The 18752-nt window shown below is 49.1% G+C and overlaps 1 protein-coding gene across 1 annotated transcript in view; it reads right to left on the bottom strand.

The window, feature by feature from the left end:
- Positions 1-3425: 3425 nt before the first annotated feature.
- Positions 3426-18752, bottom strand: part of LOC104387816 (sodium/hydrogen exchanger 2-like) — a 23274-nt gene continuing 7947 nt past the window's right edge. The window contains exons 6-12 of the mRNA XM_009996607.1: positions 16232-16321; positions 14168-14238; positions 12667-12804; positions 11280-11394; positions 10017-10151; positions 5722-5788; positions 3426-3562 (exon numbers count right to left, since the gene is read on the bottom strand). Of these exons, the coding sequence (XP_009994909.1) occupies positions 3426-3562; positions 5722-5788; positions 10017-10151; positions 11280-11394; positions 12667-12804; positions 14168-14238; positions 16232-16321 (753 nt within the window). The remainder of the gene's footprint in view (positions 3563-5721; positions 5789-10016; positions 10152-11279; positions 11395-12666; positions 12805-14167; positions 14239-16231; positions 16322-18752) is intronic.

Below are 18752 nucleotides of genomic sequence, written 5' to 3' on the forward strand. Positions count from 1 at the left end.
TTTTTGGGGTTGGGAGGCCAAGGGAGATTTATGGGCCCACGTTGGAAACGCTGCTGCTTGATCTGTGTGGCCAGACCTATCTGAGGTTGTCTGGGGCTCCCACTTTGCCATTGAGCTACTCCCCAGCATTAGCAACTTTTTTTCTTTTTTTTGCCTGCTTTCATTTCAACTTTCAAAAGCCTCCTGCAAACTTCCAGAGTCAACCCTGAGCAATAACTCTCTGAACCACCAAAGGAATCAAACTGCTGCAATTTATTTCCACAGCACCGTGAGATATTCAGTGATCCACTCAATCCCTGTTTTTAACACTTTGTAAAGGCCTAAAACCCTGCAAAGAATTAATTAGGCATGCTCTGAAGCCTGGGCATTTAACAGTTTTCCACTCAGTTGTAGAATTTTAAGACCACCAACACTGGATACCAGCCAAGATTATTGAAGGTATTCTGGGCTGAAATGCACACTGGGCAAAGGGCTTGGCCATTAAGTAACTGGAACACACCTCATGAAAGCTTTAGCTGTGCTATTATGCTTTGTAAAGAAACTTTTAGGGGGAAAAAAATATCAAATCCATAGTATCTAGGAGGTTAAATTTGGGGCAGAGTGACTCATGGGGAAAGCATGCAGAGAATATTGTCTTCTGTGCAGATCAAGCCAATAGTTCGTAGAGCAGAGAAGTGTTTCTGGTGCCCACGTTGCAAAGCAGGGCTGGGAAGGGATGAAAGGGGCTTGGATTTGGGCAGGATCAAGGCCAGGGACATGGGGATGGTAGGAACCTGCTGCAGCCTTCAGCCAAGCAACACCTGGGATTGCTAGAAGCTGGGAGAGCGTGACTCTTGTTGTGCTGAACTAAGATCAAAATGTGCAATTCCAAAAAAAACCCCTGCAACCAAAATTATTTATTTATTTTTTTTCCCCCACAGATAAACATTCAGTTCCATTTTCTGGAAGTGTCCTGATTTTTTCCAAGCATTTCTGCTGCAGTATGACCAAGAAATCTACACGTGCCAAAACAGGAAGGTCCTTGCTAATCCACAACAACATGGCAGAGAACTCATTTTACACCATGTGAAACCCCAATGATCAAAAGCTCATTATTTAAGCACTCAGAAGCAGGAAGGATCCTGTACAAGACAAAGATGGTACAGCCAGCCAGGTATTTTGGACAAAAAAAAGCAAGACAGTTCAGAAGTTAAAAAAAAAACCACCCAAAAAAACCCCCAAACCAAGCAATAAGTGGCCAAAGGATTAAAAATGTTCCTATCCTTGACTAAAAACTCTTTGGAAAGCAACACGGTTTGGTTGCCTTTTTGCCCTTCAACTCCAGAATAAAAAGGACCCACCTTTCTTAACTTCTGCAGAAGTTAAGGAGAAATTTCAAGCACTGTGGACATGAAGCTGCAGGTAAAGAGAGGACATTTCAAGACCAGGTAGCCAAGGATCTCCAGATTCAGTATTTTTTCCCCTCTCACTTGTGTGCATATTGCAGATGCAAGGAGGTAATAACCCTTAGATGATCTCATAACACAGCAGATTTAATTCAGACAGCAACAGGGTACATATATATTACATCATCTTCAAGAAAGGCAGTTTTCTAAATAAAGTACAGATCAATCCACCTCACTCCCATGCAAGACAGAATGAATGAATAAACAAACCAACCTGTTTATAAACTACCCAAAGACAACAAAGGACTGACACTAATGTCAGTAAATATGTACATGTATGTGCACCCAGACACAAAACACACATCCAAGGCTAAAAGGTCCCATTTGCAGTTGCAGTGAGGTGAGTTTCCAGTGCTGGGGGAGTGAAGAGTGTCCTGCAGGTCAGAAGAAGCTGACTCAGCTCATGTCAGGACACTGCAAAAGGGCTTTTTTTCAAGTGGAAAGGAGACCTCCACATCATTGTAAAGCAAATACACCCCATTCTGTCTCTCTAACTTCAAATGAAAGCCCCAGTGTAGCAGGCAGGGTTTCTGCACACAGGAGATTGGCCCTGGAAGTCCCCAAATGCCATGGAATGGAGCATGTGAATTCCTGCAGTTTCTTTTCTTTTTATTTCAGACAGAGCTGCTTGTTCTAATTAAATACTCTTGGATCCTTCAAGGCAGAGGAAGGGGAAGAGAAAGAAAAATGTTGATGTTTGCAACGTTAAAACTCATCCTGTTGGGTTCAGCTAAGGACAAGAATTCCAACATTTACCTGGAGTTTCAAGGCAAATGACCCAAATGTGGAGATATCCATCATCCTCAGGTGCTGTCCCTGCATCTGCTCTGCAAAGAGGGTGGCACCTTCCCTGGCAGGACATCTCCACAGCAGTGAGGTTTTGGGTCCCTCTCCCTCCTGCACCTTCTAAGGAGACACATTCAAAGCTCCTCTGCCCCTGCAGCTCTCAGCTGTGCCAGGTCTTTTTGGAGACTCTTTGGAGACCACAGCACCAGCCTTCCCCATCTCTCACAGGGCTGGCATGCTCAGCTCTTGGTATCACCACTGGATTTGGAGCTTTTCCATTTTGGTTTTTTTTGAGATGAACCATTTCTTACATCTTTTTTATATCACTAAGAATGTATTTTCCCCTTGTAGCACAGCTGGGAGAAGCTGCCATCAAAAGAACTGTGTCTAGGTGTGGGACAGTCCCTCCAGTAAGACACAACACCTTATTTAATTACAAGATTTAACTCTGAACTTCACATGATTAATGTTAATGATCAAGACCCACCAGTTCCTGAGAAGAAGGAGAGATCTTTCAGCATTTCTGCTGCCCTTCCTGCAGACAGGTCCCATCATAAAACCCTCCTGGAGATGACACAGTTTTTCCTACCACACAATCTAAATGCTCCCTCCTCTTTTGTCTATCACTGCTGACTAATGAGAGGATCAGGTATCTCACCTTTCTTGCAGATTTAGACAGTTTCAGCAGTTTTCCCAGCCTGAGCAGCCTCATTTTTCCCAGACATTCCTTACAAACTCTCCCTCAGCCATGACCCTGCATTGCTGCTGCCCTGCTGGGCATCTCCCCCCTGCTTCCCAGTCAAAACCCATCACTGTGCAGTAAGATGTGTGGGTGCAAACCACTCAGGACAACTCACAGAATCACAGAATGGTGAACTGGGATGTGTTGCCCAGGGAGGTTGTTGATGCCCCATCCCTGGAGGCTTTTAAGACCAGGTTGGATGAGGTTTGTGCAACCTGGTCTCGTGGTTCCCTGCTCATGGCAGGGGGTTGGAATTTGGTGATCTTGAAGGTCCCTTCCAACCTTAATGATTCTATGGTGAAAGTGGAAAGAGACCTTCAAGATTATCAAGGTTCCAACCTCCCTGCCATGAGCAGGAAGCTCTGCCCACACCCTCCTTCCCAAGACCTGTTATTTACATCATCTACACCCACCAGACAGTCAGATCCCTCCAGGCAGCACCTCGGAAGTTTTTACCCCTCCAGAGTCAGGTCTTTCTCCGTTTGCTTCTCCTCCCCCCCAGCTGTGCTGCTGGGCTGTGGGGGGGGGAGGACACACACCGACTGGGACCGGTTCTGTTTCCCTTCCGGAACCTTCTCCGCGTCCCGCGCTGCAGGGAGAGGGAAACACCAGCTGAAAGCACCAGCTTGTGGGAGAAACCTTCTCCCTTGTGCATCAACAGGAACAAAGAAAAGCCAAGAGCTACTGAGGGGAAAGGACCATTTAAACCCTATTTTGTACTTTGAAATATCACAGAGTCCCAGAGTGGTGGGGTTGGAAGGGACCTTTGGAGACCATCTAGTCCAACCCCCTGCTAGGGCAGGATGCCCTAGAGCAGATCCCACAGGAACACATCCAGGTTTGGAATGTCTGCAGGGATGGAGACTCCACACCCTCCCTGGGCAGCCTGTCCCAGGGCTCTGGGGCCCTCAAAGTCAAGAAGGATTTTCTCACATTCAGGTCCAACCTCCTGAGCTCCAGTTTGTGCCCATTGCCCCTTGTCCTGTCCCTGGACACCCCTGAGCAGAGTCTGGCCCATCCTCCTGCCACCCCCTGGAGATACTGACCAGCACTGATCAGACCCCCCCTCAGTCTCCCTTTGTCCAGCTGAGCAGCCCCAGCTCTCCCAGCCTTTCCTCAGGCAGATGCTCCAGCCCCTTCAGCATCTCAGTGCCCTGGGATGGACTCTCTCCAGTAGCTCCTTGTCCTTTGGACCTGGGGAGCCCAGAACTGCACACAATTTGGATCAATAACATCACTCTGGTCATTTCCCACCAGCACCTTTGCAGAACAACCATCAGCAACCGCCTGAAAGTAGCTTGTCAAGATGCAGGTGTCCTGCCAGAGCACCTGGAATTTCATGTTCCCACATCCAGTGACTCAGGAGCAGGATGTTTCTGCAACCACCGTTGTGCTCACACTTTCCCCAGGGCAAAAAAAACACAACCAACCCTCCCAGGAACACTTTCCTATCACTTTGCTGGGCTGACACTCATGTTTTCCTGCAGGAAGGACATAGTTTAAACATTTATCCTAAGCTGGGGATAAAAAGAGCTACATCCCCAGCAGATGTCCATGTCATGAAGTCACCGGCACCACACCACTGGGTTCCTTCCACCTACCCTTGCAAACCTGCAGTGAGATACCTTTGTGCAGACAGGGTGCTGTAACTACTCTGCAGCTCTCTAGTTAGCAAGTTTTAATTAATTGTTCAGAGAAAATCTCAAAGAAAATATTAGAAATAGGGGAACATGAAAAGAAAACTTGCTTCTGAAATAGTTTTCTCATGCACACGTCATAAAAAATTACTCTGTATTAGACCCAGCCCCTGGACCTGTCCCAGCCCTTTAACCTGTCCCAGCCCAAACTGGGAGCCAACAACCTGATTTTTTATCCTTTCCAACAAACCCTGAATCTTTTCCACCACCACTTTTCCAGCCACGCTTGTGCCAAGAGATGTTTTGTGCCAGGTATTGCAAACACCCAGTGCTCAGTTTCCCACTGAGCATCTCACTGAGGTGCAGAGGCCAAAACTGACTCTGCCCACAGGTTTGCCCAGCTGTGTGAGGCTTCCCTGATGTGAAGTCATTTTATAGAAGTGTGAAAACTAAGCTCTCAGTTATCTAAAAATTGAGTTTGGGCTCTCAAAAACGTGAGGACTTGAGCCTCTGAGCTTCCTGCAGCAGATACTCAAAGCAGGCAGTGCTGCTGCTCGTGGGGTTTTAAAGTTCTTTTAAAGTACTTAGGAAACAACAAACACCAAAAAAAAAAAATCATCTTAATTTTTGGAAAGCATTTGGGCACAAACTTCATGTTTCCAAGTATCACTCATTTTTTATAAGGTTTTAATTTATGCATTAGCATCACCCTGGGCTGATTGATCTGCAGTCACTGCCAAACCTCTTGGTGGAACGTGAAGAACAGTCCCAGTTTCAAATGCTTTCCTGGCTGGATGTGGGAGACAAGGATGCTCTGTGTAAATTCACAGCCCCTTTAGAGCACACAGGGGATAAAGAGGTCCAACACCTGGACTGGGACACACTTCTCACTCCCATGCTTTGTCCCCTAGGGCTGGAGAGATGTCCCTGCCACCCTCCCTGCAGGCACCAACCTGCACCCCGCAGCGGCCGGGGGGGAGCACAGGAGGCTCTGCTCAGGCTGTCTCTCAAATCCCAGCCCTGCCAGGGACACACTATGGATCTCAGCACATCCCCTGTGCTGGGCCATTCCCAGGGGAGCTGAGGGATCCCCACCAGCACCCAGGCTTACCTGAGAAGGAACGGGACAGCTTGAGCTGCCTGCTGGAGTCACCCTGCGCCGAGCAGGAGTCGTCCTTCTGTGAGCAAGGAAGAAAAAGACCTCAGTGCATTGATGAAGGTTGCTAACAAGCCTGGTAGTGACACTCCTGCTTCAGAAACAAGCCATTTGCCATCCCCAGGGACTCTGCTGCCATTTGGTTTCCTTTGGCCAAGAAAAATGAAAAAGAACTGTTGCTAAACATAGGCTGGAGAGAGGGCAGGAGATATTTGCTGATTTGAGTTGCTGGAAGAGGCCTGAGCTCTCCTGGAGGGATTCAGGATGGGATGGAGCAGTCCTGCAGTGGGGAGGATGGGGCAGGAGAAGAGGGAAGCAAAGCCCACCTCCAGGACATGGGCGTTTCTCCCCTTGCCTGTCCCCATCTTGGCTGCAGGCCAAGGAGGCAGGTAACGAGCTGGCACTAACAAGCTCCCTGCCCTTCCACTCCAGGGCTGATCTCCAGCCTTTGGGAAAACAAGAAATAAATACATTCAAAAAATAAAAATGCTGCCTGCATTGTTCAGTGCTTCTGTAAACTGGGAATAAGCCTCTTATGTAGCTGTGATTTGGCATCACAGCCCAGAAGCCCAGACTGCCAAAACAGCTCTGGACACGTCCCAGCTTGGTTGGCTGGTTTGTTTCAGTTCCTTCTCCTCCCTCCCCTAACCAGGCCTGATGGCCTCCATCCCTTGTTCCCACTTTTATTGGCCATTTCCATAACAAAGCCTTCCTTCCCAGCTCCAGCAGCAGCTCCTGGCTCCCTGGAAAGCCATTCCCAGGGGCTTTTAGCCATTCTCAGGGCACGCTCCATGAAAGGGCTCCCACATCATTACCCAAGGCAACATGTCATGCACACACATGGCTCACAGGCAGCCCCAAATAAGCTCCTCCTGGGGGAGTGTGCTCGTGTTTTGGCAGAAGAAAAGAGGACCAAGTTGCCTGGCTACAGGTGCAAGGATTTTCTGGGTGCTGGGTGGGCAAAGAAAAGCTATCCCGGGTCTCACAGCCTGTCCCCTCAGTGTCCCCTGTGTTGGATCCTTGCCTGAAAGCAGGCAAGCCCAAAATCTGGAGAGCATTCAGGGCCAGCACGATGCAGGAAGCAGCAGCCTTTGGCAGGAATTTTGTCCTTAGGCAGAGGAAGGAGAACTTTCTGCTGGGAATAGAGAGTCTTGGAGTTCACCCTCTGGGCAACGATTCCAATCTGAAGTCACCTCGTGGTCCTGCCAAGGGTTTTCTGCCTGGTGTAAATCATTTAACCTGCACCTTTGGCTCCAGGGGGGGTGAGGATGGTTCTTTTCTTCCCTCTTGTCCCTGCCTTCCCTCTGCAACCCCTTGGGCTCCTGAGGCAGCCCAAGAACCATCTCACTGCTGGAAAAGCAAAGTGGCAACAGAGCCCCAGGGCACCTAGAGCCACCCAGGCTGGAGAGAAGAGGTGACCCACCCTGGCTGGAGCCTGGTGTTGGCCATGGACCAGTGCCTGGCCTGCCCAGGGCACTGGTTTCTCCAGGCTGACAGTGGAAGGAGATGGATTGTCCATCAGGTGAGATGAACTTCACCCTTGGCTCTTGCCCAGCCTGTGGTGCAGCCAGAGATGGAGAGAAAGATGCTCTTCCAGACATTCCTTATTTTGGGGTGACTGATAGAGGGGGAAAAACACCAACCAGCACCTAATAATTTAGCAGATTAACCAAACTGAGCTACCACAGCTTCCTATTTTAACAGCGAGTCACTAAGCAACTTCAATTAAAAAAGAAATACATATATATTCAATTAAATATTATTAAATATCTATTTCATTTTAAATTGGATATATTTTCAAATATATACTATATATATTTATATATTCTTGAATACATTCAATTAAAATATCCATTTAATGAATATAGAATAAATAAATATATTTAATATTCTCTATATTCAATTTAAAATAAATATATATATGCATATAGGTATATATAGATATATGCAGGCAGCCAGTGAGAAGTAAACACAGTGTTTTTTACTGACCCAAAGGGATTTTTAAAATTATTCACTCAGCTCATAACACCCAACTGATGGGAGGTATCCCTCAAACTTCTTCTCAAGTGGAAGAGCCGGGGATGTTTCACCAGCAGGGTGGGTTTCCAGCAGCCCTTTGCCTGGAGTTGGTTTTCCCAGCTCCTGCATTCACAGCCGGGTTTGCAAACACAGTTGCAATGCTCCCATCTCGTGGTGAAACGCAGAACAGAACCACGTTTGCCTGGTTGGTTTTTTCACTTCTTGCTGACTCAGAACCTGTAATCCCAACCCCTTCCCTCCGGGACTACAAAAGATGGAGTGTGTGACAATTAGGAGCCCAAAACCACCAACCAGCTCTCATTTTTTAACCAGGAAAATGCCATTTTTTTTTGTCAACTGAAACCAAATCTGAACGGCTTCATTATTTTTTTTCCCCCCAGAAATGATAAGCACTGAGCTGTTTTTAAGGGGCCAAAATCTACTTTTTTTTTAGCACAAAGTTCCTTATTTTCTGCTGGCAAATTCTGCAACCTGTTCTCCTGCAGTGGGAATTAACAGAGCTCCCCCACCCTCCCACCTCCTGTCAACATCCCAGGGCTCCCACAGAACATTATCCCCTCATTTTTGGGGTACCCCCTGATTTCTATTGGCACCAGCCACGAGTCACTTGAGAGGTAGAGAGAATCCTGTGTTGTTTTTGCAATTATCCCCCCAAATATTCTCTCCAGCTGCAAAAGCATTCCCAGCCACAGGAGAAAGGACCTTCCTCAAGGTGCTGATTTCCCTCCCAAATGCACCTTCTCAGAGCAGCAGCTCGAGGGTTAAAAATCAAATGCAACGTTGTTCTCAAAACCAGCCCGAGTTTGATGCTGTTCTTTTGAAGTTTAATTATACCCAACGTTCTACAGGAACATGCCATGTTCTTGCCTATCTGTTTTGAGTTGTAGGTACCAACCAGCATGTAAATGATCAGATTAAATCTTTCAAGTTGCTTGCAAGAGCCAGGACCCCTTTTCTGTGAATGAAGGGCTGAGAAGCAGCAGCATTTGGTGTCTTGCTGCCTTTCTTGATGGGCTCCTCCATGACTGGCATTTGAACAAAGAAATTGGGAGTGGAAGAAAGCCCATGGCAGTTCCCAGTTCTTCTGCTGTCCTGGAAAATTACTCTCTAAATAAAGAAAGATAAATGGTTTCTCTTCAAAAAGGTCATTCTGCTCTCCTCGGTGGTGCAGTCTGGCTGCAAAGGTTGGAGATCACAGGCTGCACTCGGGCAGTGCTGGAGCTCAAGGCACCAAAACCTCAAGATTTGGGGAGGTGGGTGAAATGCAGGGATGGCTCAGCAGCTGCTGCTGCCCACCTGGGGGCCTGGCAGCAAAATGCTTCTCCTCCAGAGCAAGACGTGCAGAAGGTGGGAGGGACTGATAAGACCATGCACGCTCCTCCTGCCCCATTCCTGGAGCATGTCATCTCTCCAAGGGGTCATGTTGGCCAGGCTGATTTCCAAAGGAGTCAACAAAAAGTCCTCACCAGCCACAGGCAGAGTATTCACCTTCTTTCTCCTCCCATTCAGAAGGTGAACACCAGGGAGCTGTGCCAGCAGGGAATTTGGCCTCCGAGTGGTTCTCCCAGGAACCCAGGATGCAACACTTGCCTCTATTTTACTTTCTTCAAGTCTGCCCAGAACTGTGGCTGCTTTTAAAAACAAAAAAAAAACAAAAACACTTCACCTCCAGATTAAATAGGAAAGCTCACAATAAAGCTTCTGTCCTCTCAAAAGAGTTGGGGGGTTGAAAACAAACACGGAGCAGCTTCAAGTATTTACGGTCCATCTGGACTGCTGACAATGGGGGAACCAAACTCCCACCTCCAACAAAATCTCCCAGAAAAGAAAACATGGGCAAAAAAACAGACCTCTGAGGCTGCTGACTGAAGCCCAATTAATAACATTTGCTCGGTAATTAACTTTCCTGGTGTGGCTGGCAGCCTGTGCTCACAGAGCGTGGAATGACACTGCGCCCGAGACAGCTCGTTTGTTTGCCAGGCGTGAGGGTGGAGTTGTTGGGGTTGGGTTTTTTCCCCCCTCAGTGCTTCCTACTCATTGGAATGATCTTTAGGATTGAGAGGTGGGGGTTTTTTTTGTTGGTTGGTTTGGTTTTTCAAGGCAACAGGGTTCATCTTTGAAAGGCAATCCCAGCAGCAACGCAGAGTAGGTAGAAGCTGTTATCCCTGCAGCCCGTGCACGGTCTCTGCAGGTTCCCTGCTCCCTCTTACCTCCTTCCCAGAGCTGGCTGTGTCACTTCCACTCACTTCCACCCACAGGTTCTTGTGCCGGAGGATCAGGAGCTCCTTGGCCTGCTCCACGGGCTCGGTGTCCCCAGGAAGGGTGTGCCTGTTGTAGGCTGGTCCCTGCACATGGCACCAGAGAGAGATGTCGGTGGAGGTGGGACCATCCATCCCTCTCCACATCCCTGCCCTAGAGCCTGCCTCTTCCAGGGTCCTTCACCCCCCCTGCAGCCACCATCCTGCCTAGTTGGTGGGATCAACTGATCCACCCAAGTGTGAGAGGTTGGGAAGGGGGGAAAGGAGCCAAGGAGGGCAGAGGAGACTCCAATGTTTTATCTTAGCCCCACCTCCACAAGTCATTCACGCAAGAGCATCACCAGGAATGCTGAATCCTGCAGCACAGGTGTGAACTGGCCAAAGTGAAACCTCCCCCTGGCTCTGGGACAGCTGCTGGGTTTAGGCAGCAGTGCAGACTGGAGATGTGCCTTCACCTCCAGCCCATCCACCACTTCTACTGGTTTCCTCCCAGCCACATCTACCTGCTTCTCTCAGCAAAAGGGACAGGAAGGGGTGGTGGGTCCCTTTGTGCTGAGCCCACACCAGCTGCATCTCCAGGGACTCAGCATTCCACGTGTCATCCATAAACCATTTTTGAAGGCCATTTGGAAGGCTTGGAAGGACAAGGCTCCAGGTCTGCCCCCCTGAGCAGCGATGCCAAAGCACAGCCCGAGGTGCTGTGTGAAACCTCAGGCAGGTTAGTCCTGAACCACCACGTAAACAGCAAGTGGCTGCTGTGCTATTCACCAGTTGCACCAGTTCCATGGGAATTCTCACTCCCAGCTCCCTGGCTGTGCTCCCCACTACGGAAAAAAAATCCCCAGAAGCAAGATGAGTGTAACCCCATCCCTGCCCTGCAGGTAACCAGGAGCTGCTGCAGCTTCTGGATCTGCTGCCTGAAGATCCACCTGCTCCTCCTTTCCTCTTTCTGGTTCTGGGTACTGATGCCTAAAATAACTGGGGGAAATTATAGGCTGACTGGGTGAACCTTTCAGAAGCTGTCAGGCTGCAAACAGAAACGTGCCACTGACTTGGAAAGTGGAGCTGGCTTCACACAGCCAACTATTCACTGCTCACAAAGAGACATCAGGAGTAATTATGGGAATATTCATCACATCTGCTCAGGCTGGTAGGATAACTGAGATAACTTTTGTTCTTGGACATCTCAAATACAGATGGAGGGGAGAGTTTTACCCTTCTCCTGATTCGGTACAGGTTTCTTGCCAATATTTCCTGTATGTTTTCCAGGACATCAGGATTCAGAGTGTCCTCCAGGTTTTTGTCTGTTGTGACAGTCCTGTCGTGGTTGCTGCAAAGAAAACCAAAGGGCCTTGTTTCAGAAGGTGCACAGCAGCACAAGCAGTGTCTCCCCAAAGCTCCTTTGGATCCCACCACCAGCAGACAGGACCACCAACTGATCCTTGGAGCCCAGGGCAAAAGGGAGATTTGTGGCAGAGTGGTGCCATCCCTGTGCTCCTGGGGAGATAAAAGAGCTGTGGGGAACTGTGGCAGAGCAGAACCATCTGTGAGAGATGAGATGGTCATGTTGGCACACAAATATTTGACCTTACTGCCTCAGCCAATGTTCATGCTCACTGTTGGCTCCCTTGGTGTGTGGAATGTTGCAAAGCCATCCAGAAATGGTCAAAGCCACCCAGAAATGGTACAAAGCCATCCAGAAATGGTACAAAGCCACCTAGAAATGGTGCAAAGCCACCCAGAAATGGTACAAAACCATCCAGAAATGGTACAAAGCCATCCAGAAATGGTGCAAAGCCACCCAGAAATGGTACAAAGCCATCCAGAAATGGTACAAAGCCACCAGAAATGGTCAAAGCCACCCAGAAATGGTACAAAAACACCCAGAAATGGTGCAAAGCCATTGAGAAATGGTCAAAGCCATAGAGAAATGGGGCAAAGCCATATAGAAATGGTGCAAGCCTCTTCCTCTGAGCACTATTTTTTGATGGCTCTGGAAGGACAAGCCTCCCCACAGGAGCTGAGCCTCCATGTAGAAGGTCAGAAGAAAGTGTTCATCAATTGCTCATCCAACTGCTCATCTTTGCTACCTACCTCCTCTTTAGCAGGCAGGTATTAAAGCACCTTTCCAGAACCACAGAATTGTCACAGCTGGAAAAGACCTCTAAGATCACCAAGTCCAACTGCCCCCCCAGGAGAAGTAAAACAACAACAACAACAAAAACCAACCAAAATTAAAACCCTAAATAAACCAAACACCACCCACCAGAGCATGTCCTGAAGTGCCTTGTCTACACACTTTTTTTCATCCCTCCAGGGATGGTGACTCCCCCACCTCCCTGGGCAGCCCATTCCAGTGCCTGACCACTCTTCCCACACCCTTCCAAGTCAAGAAGCTCTTCCTAACCCCCCACCTGCTTCCTTCATCTTGGCCCAAGCTATGTTGCTCCTTCCCACGGGACAGCCCAGCAGGGAGGAGCAGAGGAGGCAGAGAACTCAGCAAAAGCTTTTCAGAACTGTCCCCTCTGGTGGGAGGAGTGACAACAAGGGGTGCAGGGCAGGGGGGGACACTGGCAGCAGGGAGGGGTGGGCTGGGGTGGGCCCCAGCTGCCCTGCCTCTGCCAGCTGGATGGCGTGTTTGCGCTCCAGCTTCTCGTAGAGCAGCACGATGCTGGACTTGGGCTGGTCACACTCCCTCAGGAGGATCTTCTGCAGGTATTTGCTGTTGAAATACTCCAACCTGAGAACAAAACAAGACAGGCTCAGCCTCCTCCCACAGCTCCCCAGCACCTAAATGGGGCCGAGCAATCCAGCAGGTTCACAGCCCACAGTCGCTCCGGCCCCCTCTTCCCTTCTTTCCAGAGATCAATGAGCCACAAGGGCAGTACATGAGCTCTGACTTTTTAACTTGGCCAAATACCAGAAAAACTCCCCCAAAGTGACAGATTTCTCACGAGCTCCACTGAAAGTGCTGCAGGTGATGCAACCTGCAGTAGCCCCAACAGATTGAAACACTTCCAGGTTCTGCTTTGAGCCATTTCCTCTCAATTCCTGCTCCAGTGCAGCACGTTTGGGAAAGACCCATCTGGTATCAAATCCTGACAGTTCATTTTGGCTGTTCACAAACCTGCTCACAAGAAGCCAGGATGCTCCTTGTGGCCATTCCCAGTGGCACTTCCAAGCACTGGCATTCCTAAGGAAATCCCTGCCAGCTGCAGTTGTGAGTCCTTGCAAGGAAGGTGTCTGCATAACCAAGGAGCTCAACCTGGCAGATTGCTATTAGTATAGATCATATGGATCATAAGGCCCATCTATATGGACCTGAAAGATCACCTAGATCCAACCCACCAGCCCAGGCTGCTCCAAGCCCCATCCAACCTGCCCTTCAACACTGCCAGGGATGGGGCAGCCACAGCTTCCCTGGGCAACCTGGGCCAGGCTCTCACCACCCTCACACCAAAGAATTCCCTCCTCATGTCTCACCTCAATCTCCCTCTTCCAGTTTTAATCCATCCCCCTTGTCCTCTCCCTCCCTGCCCTTGTCCCAAGTCCCTCCCCAGCTTTCCTGGAGCCCCTTCAGACACTGGAAGGTGCTCTAAGGTCTCCCTGGAGCCTTCTCTTCTCCAGGCAATATTTTTTAATTTTATGTCCTTTGTATTTTTTAAAAATCTCCTCCATCAACAATCTAAAGGAACCTCATGAAAACCTTTGCTACAGAAACCTGCAGAGTTCTGCTATAATTTCTCAACCCAAAACCAGCAGCTGCTCCTCCAAGAGCTGAAAGCTTCTATTTTTAATGTGAACTGTGCACAAACTGGGTTGGGCTCCTCAGCACCTGCCCAGCCAGGCAGGCAGGAGAGCAGGGACCCTGAGCTGTGCATTGTGCTCTTCATTTCCAGCAGATTTCTTTGGGCAAGAAGAGAAAAAACACAAGAGGAGAGGACAAAGGAGGTTTTTTAGGGTGAAGTACAAAACACAATGTGCAGGCAGGGAATGAACAGGTATGAACAAGGCTCAGCTGCCCTGAGTGGAAACGTAGGGAATAGAAACCAGCTTCATTTTGTTCTACACGTGTACACAGTTGTATTTTGGCAAATCCTTACTTGTCTTTCCAGTAATACTGTCCCCAGTGACCAGATATATCTTCAATGCCAGCCAGCAAATGATCCAAGAACTAAACAGAAGAGAGGATTTTGCTGTACACCCATTGCATACGTGATGAGCCCAGCCAGCAAACATCAACAAGCCATCAAACAAACCAGGAGATGTTTCCAGCTTGGTCCACAGAGCCAGGAAACAATAAGAAGGGATGTGGGGCTAATTCCCCATCCAGCCATCCACTCGTGTCCCTCAGTTCTGGAGCACAACAAGGGGTTTGGCTGCTTATTCTCCGGTCCGGCCAAGCAAAGAATAAGCACTGAGGGAGGTGGGTCTGCTCTTGGTGACACGTGAAGGGTGGCTGGTGGCTTTGCATGCCCTGCATTTTGGGCTGTGAGAGGCAGGAAAGGTCCCTAGTGAGGATTTTGAGGACAATTTGTCTCAGGAGATCAGTATCTTCAGGATATGGATGAAGATCACGTACAAATGACTTGAACAAACGCTGCCTCCCCCAGACACTTCCCATGAGATTGCCCATGTTGTGTCTCACACCAAAAACATTCTTATGATTATTTCATACTATATGAAAAGCCCCAGACAGGATGATTTCTCCACCTAGGAGTTAACCCTCTGTCATTTCCCAAAGTGTTCTCTCTGAACTGGGAGAAGGGCCCTGCTCTCCTCTGGGTCAATGTCCCTCCACCTTCAGGTACCAGCGTCCCTAGAACTTCCTCCAGCTCTGATGTTTTAAAAAAAATTACTTTTTATGGGGTCAGAGATAGAAAAATTTCCAAGTGGTTCACTCAGCCCTGGGACAGGTTGAGTCCTCACCTTGTCACCAGCAGCTGCATGGTCTGAGGAGCAGCAAATGACATCCCCTCCACACTCATCCTGGTGAACAAGAACGGCCCGACTACCCAGATGGAGAAATAATTTGAGGGAGAAAGTTGCTTCTGGCATTTGTGTCCCTCATTTCCACCTGTCTGCATTGTCATCTTCTCAGCTTCCCTGGGACGTAGCCATTTGCAGCTCAGGTTTCCCAATAAACACATTTCCAGGGATGATTTACTGTTCACACCCCACCCAAAGAAGAAACACTCTCTGCTCATGACAAGAAGAGACTCTTCAGCCCAGGGAACTGCTCCATTCACCTCAGACAAAGCCCTGCAATCTGACCTGGTTGTGAGGCTGCCAACCAGTTCTTGGTCCTCAGACCTCGTGGCTTTATTTCTACCTTCCCAAAAAGAAGAGCAAGATACACCTGGAGGAGCCAAACTCCCAGAAATGGCATAAAGAGGTGCAGAAACACAACTTCAGACTGGAGGCAGCTGCAAATGCAAAAGCCTCAGGTGGGTGTGCAGGACCCCCTGCTTTCTCATGGACTTGACCCACTCTCTGAAGTCCTCTGCAAGTAGAAAGGCCAACCTTTGGATGGTGAGAGCAAGGTGAATTAAGTTCCACCTTTGGATTATGGATTTAGAATCATCAGATGGTTTGGAAGGGACCTTAGAGTTCATCTAGTTCCAACCCCCCTGTCATGGGCAGGGACACCTTCTTCCACCAGACCAGGTTCCTCAAAGCCCAGTCCAACCTGGCCTTGAACACTTCCAGGGAGGGGACACTGAGTGAGTGATTCCTTCCAATCTACTCCTAATCATACCCTCCCTTTTCTACTTATTTATTTCTTTTCCAAAAACCTCCAGACTGATGGTGGTGAAGTGACTGGTGATCACAACCCCAGGAGACACCAAGTCATGTTTTCTTTCTTTTGCTCCTTCTAGAGAAGCAGAAAACTGGAGTTATGGCAGAGTGGAAACTTTTGGGCGAGGGATTAGCTTTTCCTATCATGTTTGGGCACCACTGAAGGCAGCCCCAGCCTCAGCTCTTCCCATGCCAACCCTACCCCATGGTTAGGAAGCTACATAGGACTTCAAATCTGGAAAGGGACTGACCTGTAGAAGATGCAGGTAATACTGCAGGGTTGTCAACTCCCTAAAGACACACCAGACACCAGAAGGACCACGTTGCTGTCAGCAAAGCACAGTGGGAAGCCCTGGTGCAGCACTTACCCGGATGTGGATCTGCTCCCCCACGGTGGGAGCACTTTCCCTTTCCCTCTTGACAGCCAACAAGTCAACGAGAGGCCGGATGGTCATTCCCTGCAGCACAACCACAGCATCAGCCTTGCTGCACACCCAGAGCTTCAACAGGAGCTCACACACAGGCTCAGCAGAAATGCACCACTCTCCTCATCTGGAGCCTCCAAGACCACACAACAAGGCAACCAGGGATGTCAAGGTCAAGCCCGTGGAGATCACGGGAGGAGAGAAGGCAGAGGGACAGTGGCAGGAAGGGAGAGCATGAGGGCTCAGGGGACAAACACCACCACCAAACCAACCACTTTTGTTTAGAATCATGTGGGGAAGAAAAGAACAGCTTCCCACACCAGTGCTTGTACCTAGCAGATGGACCTTCCAACCTGCAAAGCCCAAAAGCCTGGAGGGAGCCTTCAGCCCTCACAGCACGAGGCCTCCACCAGTTCTATGTCACACCTCATTACTCCAACCCTCCTTGGTGGTCAGCCCATGGCTAAGTTTGCTAACCAAAGTACCCACCTGGTGGGAAGGGCCAAGGGAAGAGTTTTGATGACCTTTGAGCCTCATAAGGGAACTTCTAAAACGCTGCTCGGTGCATTTCTTAGTCTGGCTTTGGTGTGACATGACTTTTCTGGGACAGGTTTACAGCAAAAATGATGGAGTAGTTGATGTTTACGGCTCCTGAATGTCACAAATGCTGGCACAGAGGAGACTTGCACACATTTTTAATTGCAGAGCCAATTAATGTGTCATTTTAATAGCTAAGGGCAATAAAAAATGCATCATTATTCAGGGGAAACAACATAAACCTCCCAAATTCAGAGATAACAGATAATACAGAAGCTGAGACTCTGCACTTTGGTCTCTTGCCTTTGCTGGATAATCAGCAGTAGCTGTTTTCATTTTAAAAGGGGTGTTTTGGAGTTTTGTGACCAGGACTGTCAGATTTAGAAACATCTGAATTGCTTTGGCCCCTCCTGACCTCAGGGACATGTTGGGAATCCCAAAGTGTCATTTTTGGGTCCTTGTCACTTCCCTGCACACCTGTAGGTCCCACTGGTGCTTCTCCACCCACCAGGGGTGACTCATCTGAAGAGCATCACCCAGTGCTGGCAGCTCCATCACCACACAAAATGGTTCCTACCACCAGTGATCCAGTAGTTAATGGGTCATTTTAGGCAGCAAATGAAAAAAAAACAACAAAGAAAAAAGCCAAACTTAAGACCAAACCCACCACTCTCCACAACTTCTGTCTTTACTAACAGTTTTGCAGAGGTCAGAGGTCAACAGGCTGAGAGAGTGAACTTCAAAGGGAGAACATGGTCTTTCACTGCTCAGCTGCACTTAAAGGCAGAACAATGAGGGCTTTTTGTGACATTCCAGACAAGCCCACAGCTCCTTGGAGGACTTTCTGGTCTGTGTGGTGTAAATCCAGGCCTTCCTGGAAGCCCTGAGGACTTGACAATTGCTCAGTTTACATTCTCAGAATGATTAACCAGACTTGTTGTGGGAAGGGCTTTATGGAACTGAGTTAGAAAGGCCAAACGAGATGAGTTTCCTGGGTTGTTCTGCACTGACAGACACTGACAAGCCCAACTGCTCCCACCTTGGTCAGTAATCTGTGCAGCACGGGGCTTTTCAGACAGCATGGGCAGGAATTGGAAGAACATGAAGTGAGTTTGTGCCCCCCCAACAAAGGCTTCTCAATCCTGCACCCATGGCTGTGGCTTGGACACATTTGCAAGCCCAGGTTTCTGAAGGTTCACCTCCTCTCCTCCTTCTGTTGGGTTTAGCTAAGTTGCCAGGGCTGAGCTGCAGCAACATCTGCTTCAACTTTTAAGCAGGTTGATCCTCCTCCCACCCAATTCTCATGGTGGTCTGAGCTGCAGGGACCTGGAGCCTGGGCAAAGTCTGTCACTGCAGGTGCCATGTGCAGGGATGGGACATCAGGAGCTGCAGGAATGGGACACCAGGAGCTGCAGGGATGGGACACCAGGGGCTGCAGGGATGGGACACCAGGGGCTGCAGGGATGGGACACCAGGGGCTGCAGGGAGCTGGGACACCAGGGGCTGCAGGGATGGGACACCAGGGACTGCAGAGGTGTCACCACTAGATGTCCCAGCAGTGCCAGGAGCTGCAGCTCAGCAATTCTCACAGCTCAGCCTGTACCTAAGGAGGAGAAACCCTCTCACCCCAACACCCCTGGAGAGCAGCTGAAGGACCCATGACGTCCCAGAACATCTCCCCTCCCAGGTCCTGTCCTTGCCCCGGCAGCTGCAGGAGGGGTCGATACTTCCCTGGAGCAGCCCGGGCTGCTCCTGCTTTCCTGGGGGATGGGGCTGTCAGAAACACAGGCAGCAGGGATCAGGGGGAGGAGGAAATAGAAGAAGTGGGGGAAAAAGAACAGTAAAAATAAATAAATAAATAAATGGATAAATAAATAAGAAACTGATAAAAAGAAAATTAAGGGGGGAAATTTATAAAAAGCATGAG

This window comes from Chaetura pelagica, unplaced genomic scaffold, assembly GCF_000747805.2.
Source record: "Chaetura pelagica isolate M959 unplaced genomic scaffold, ChaPel_1.0 scaffold103, whole genome shotgun sequence".
Lineage (NCBI taxonomy): Eukaryota > Metazoa > Chordata > Aves > Apodiformes > Apodidae > Chaetura > Chaetura pelagica.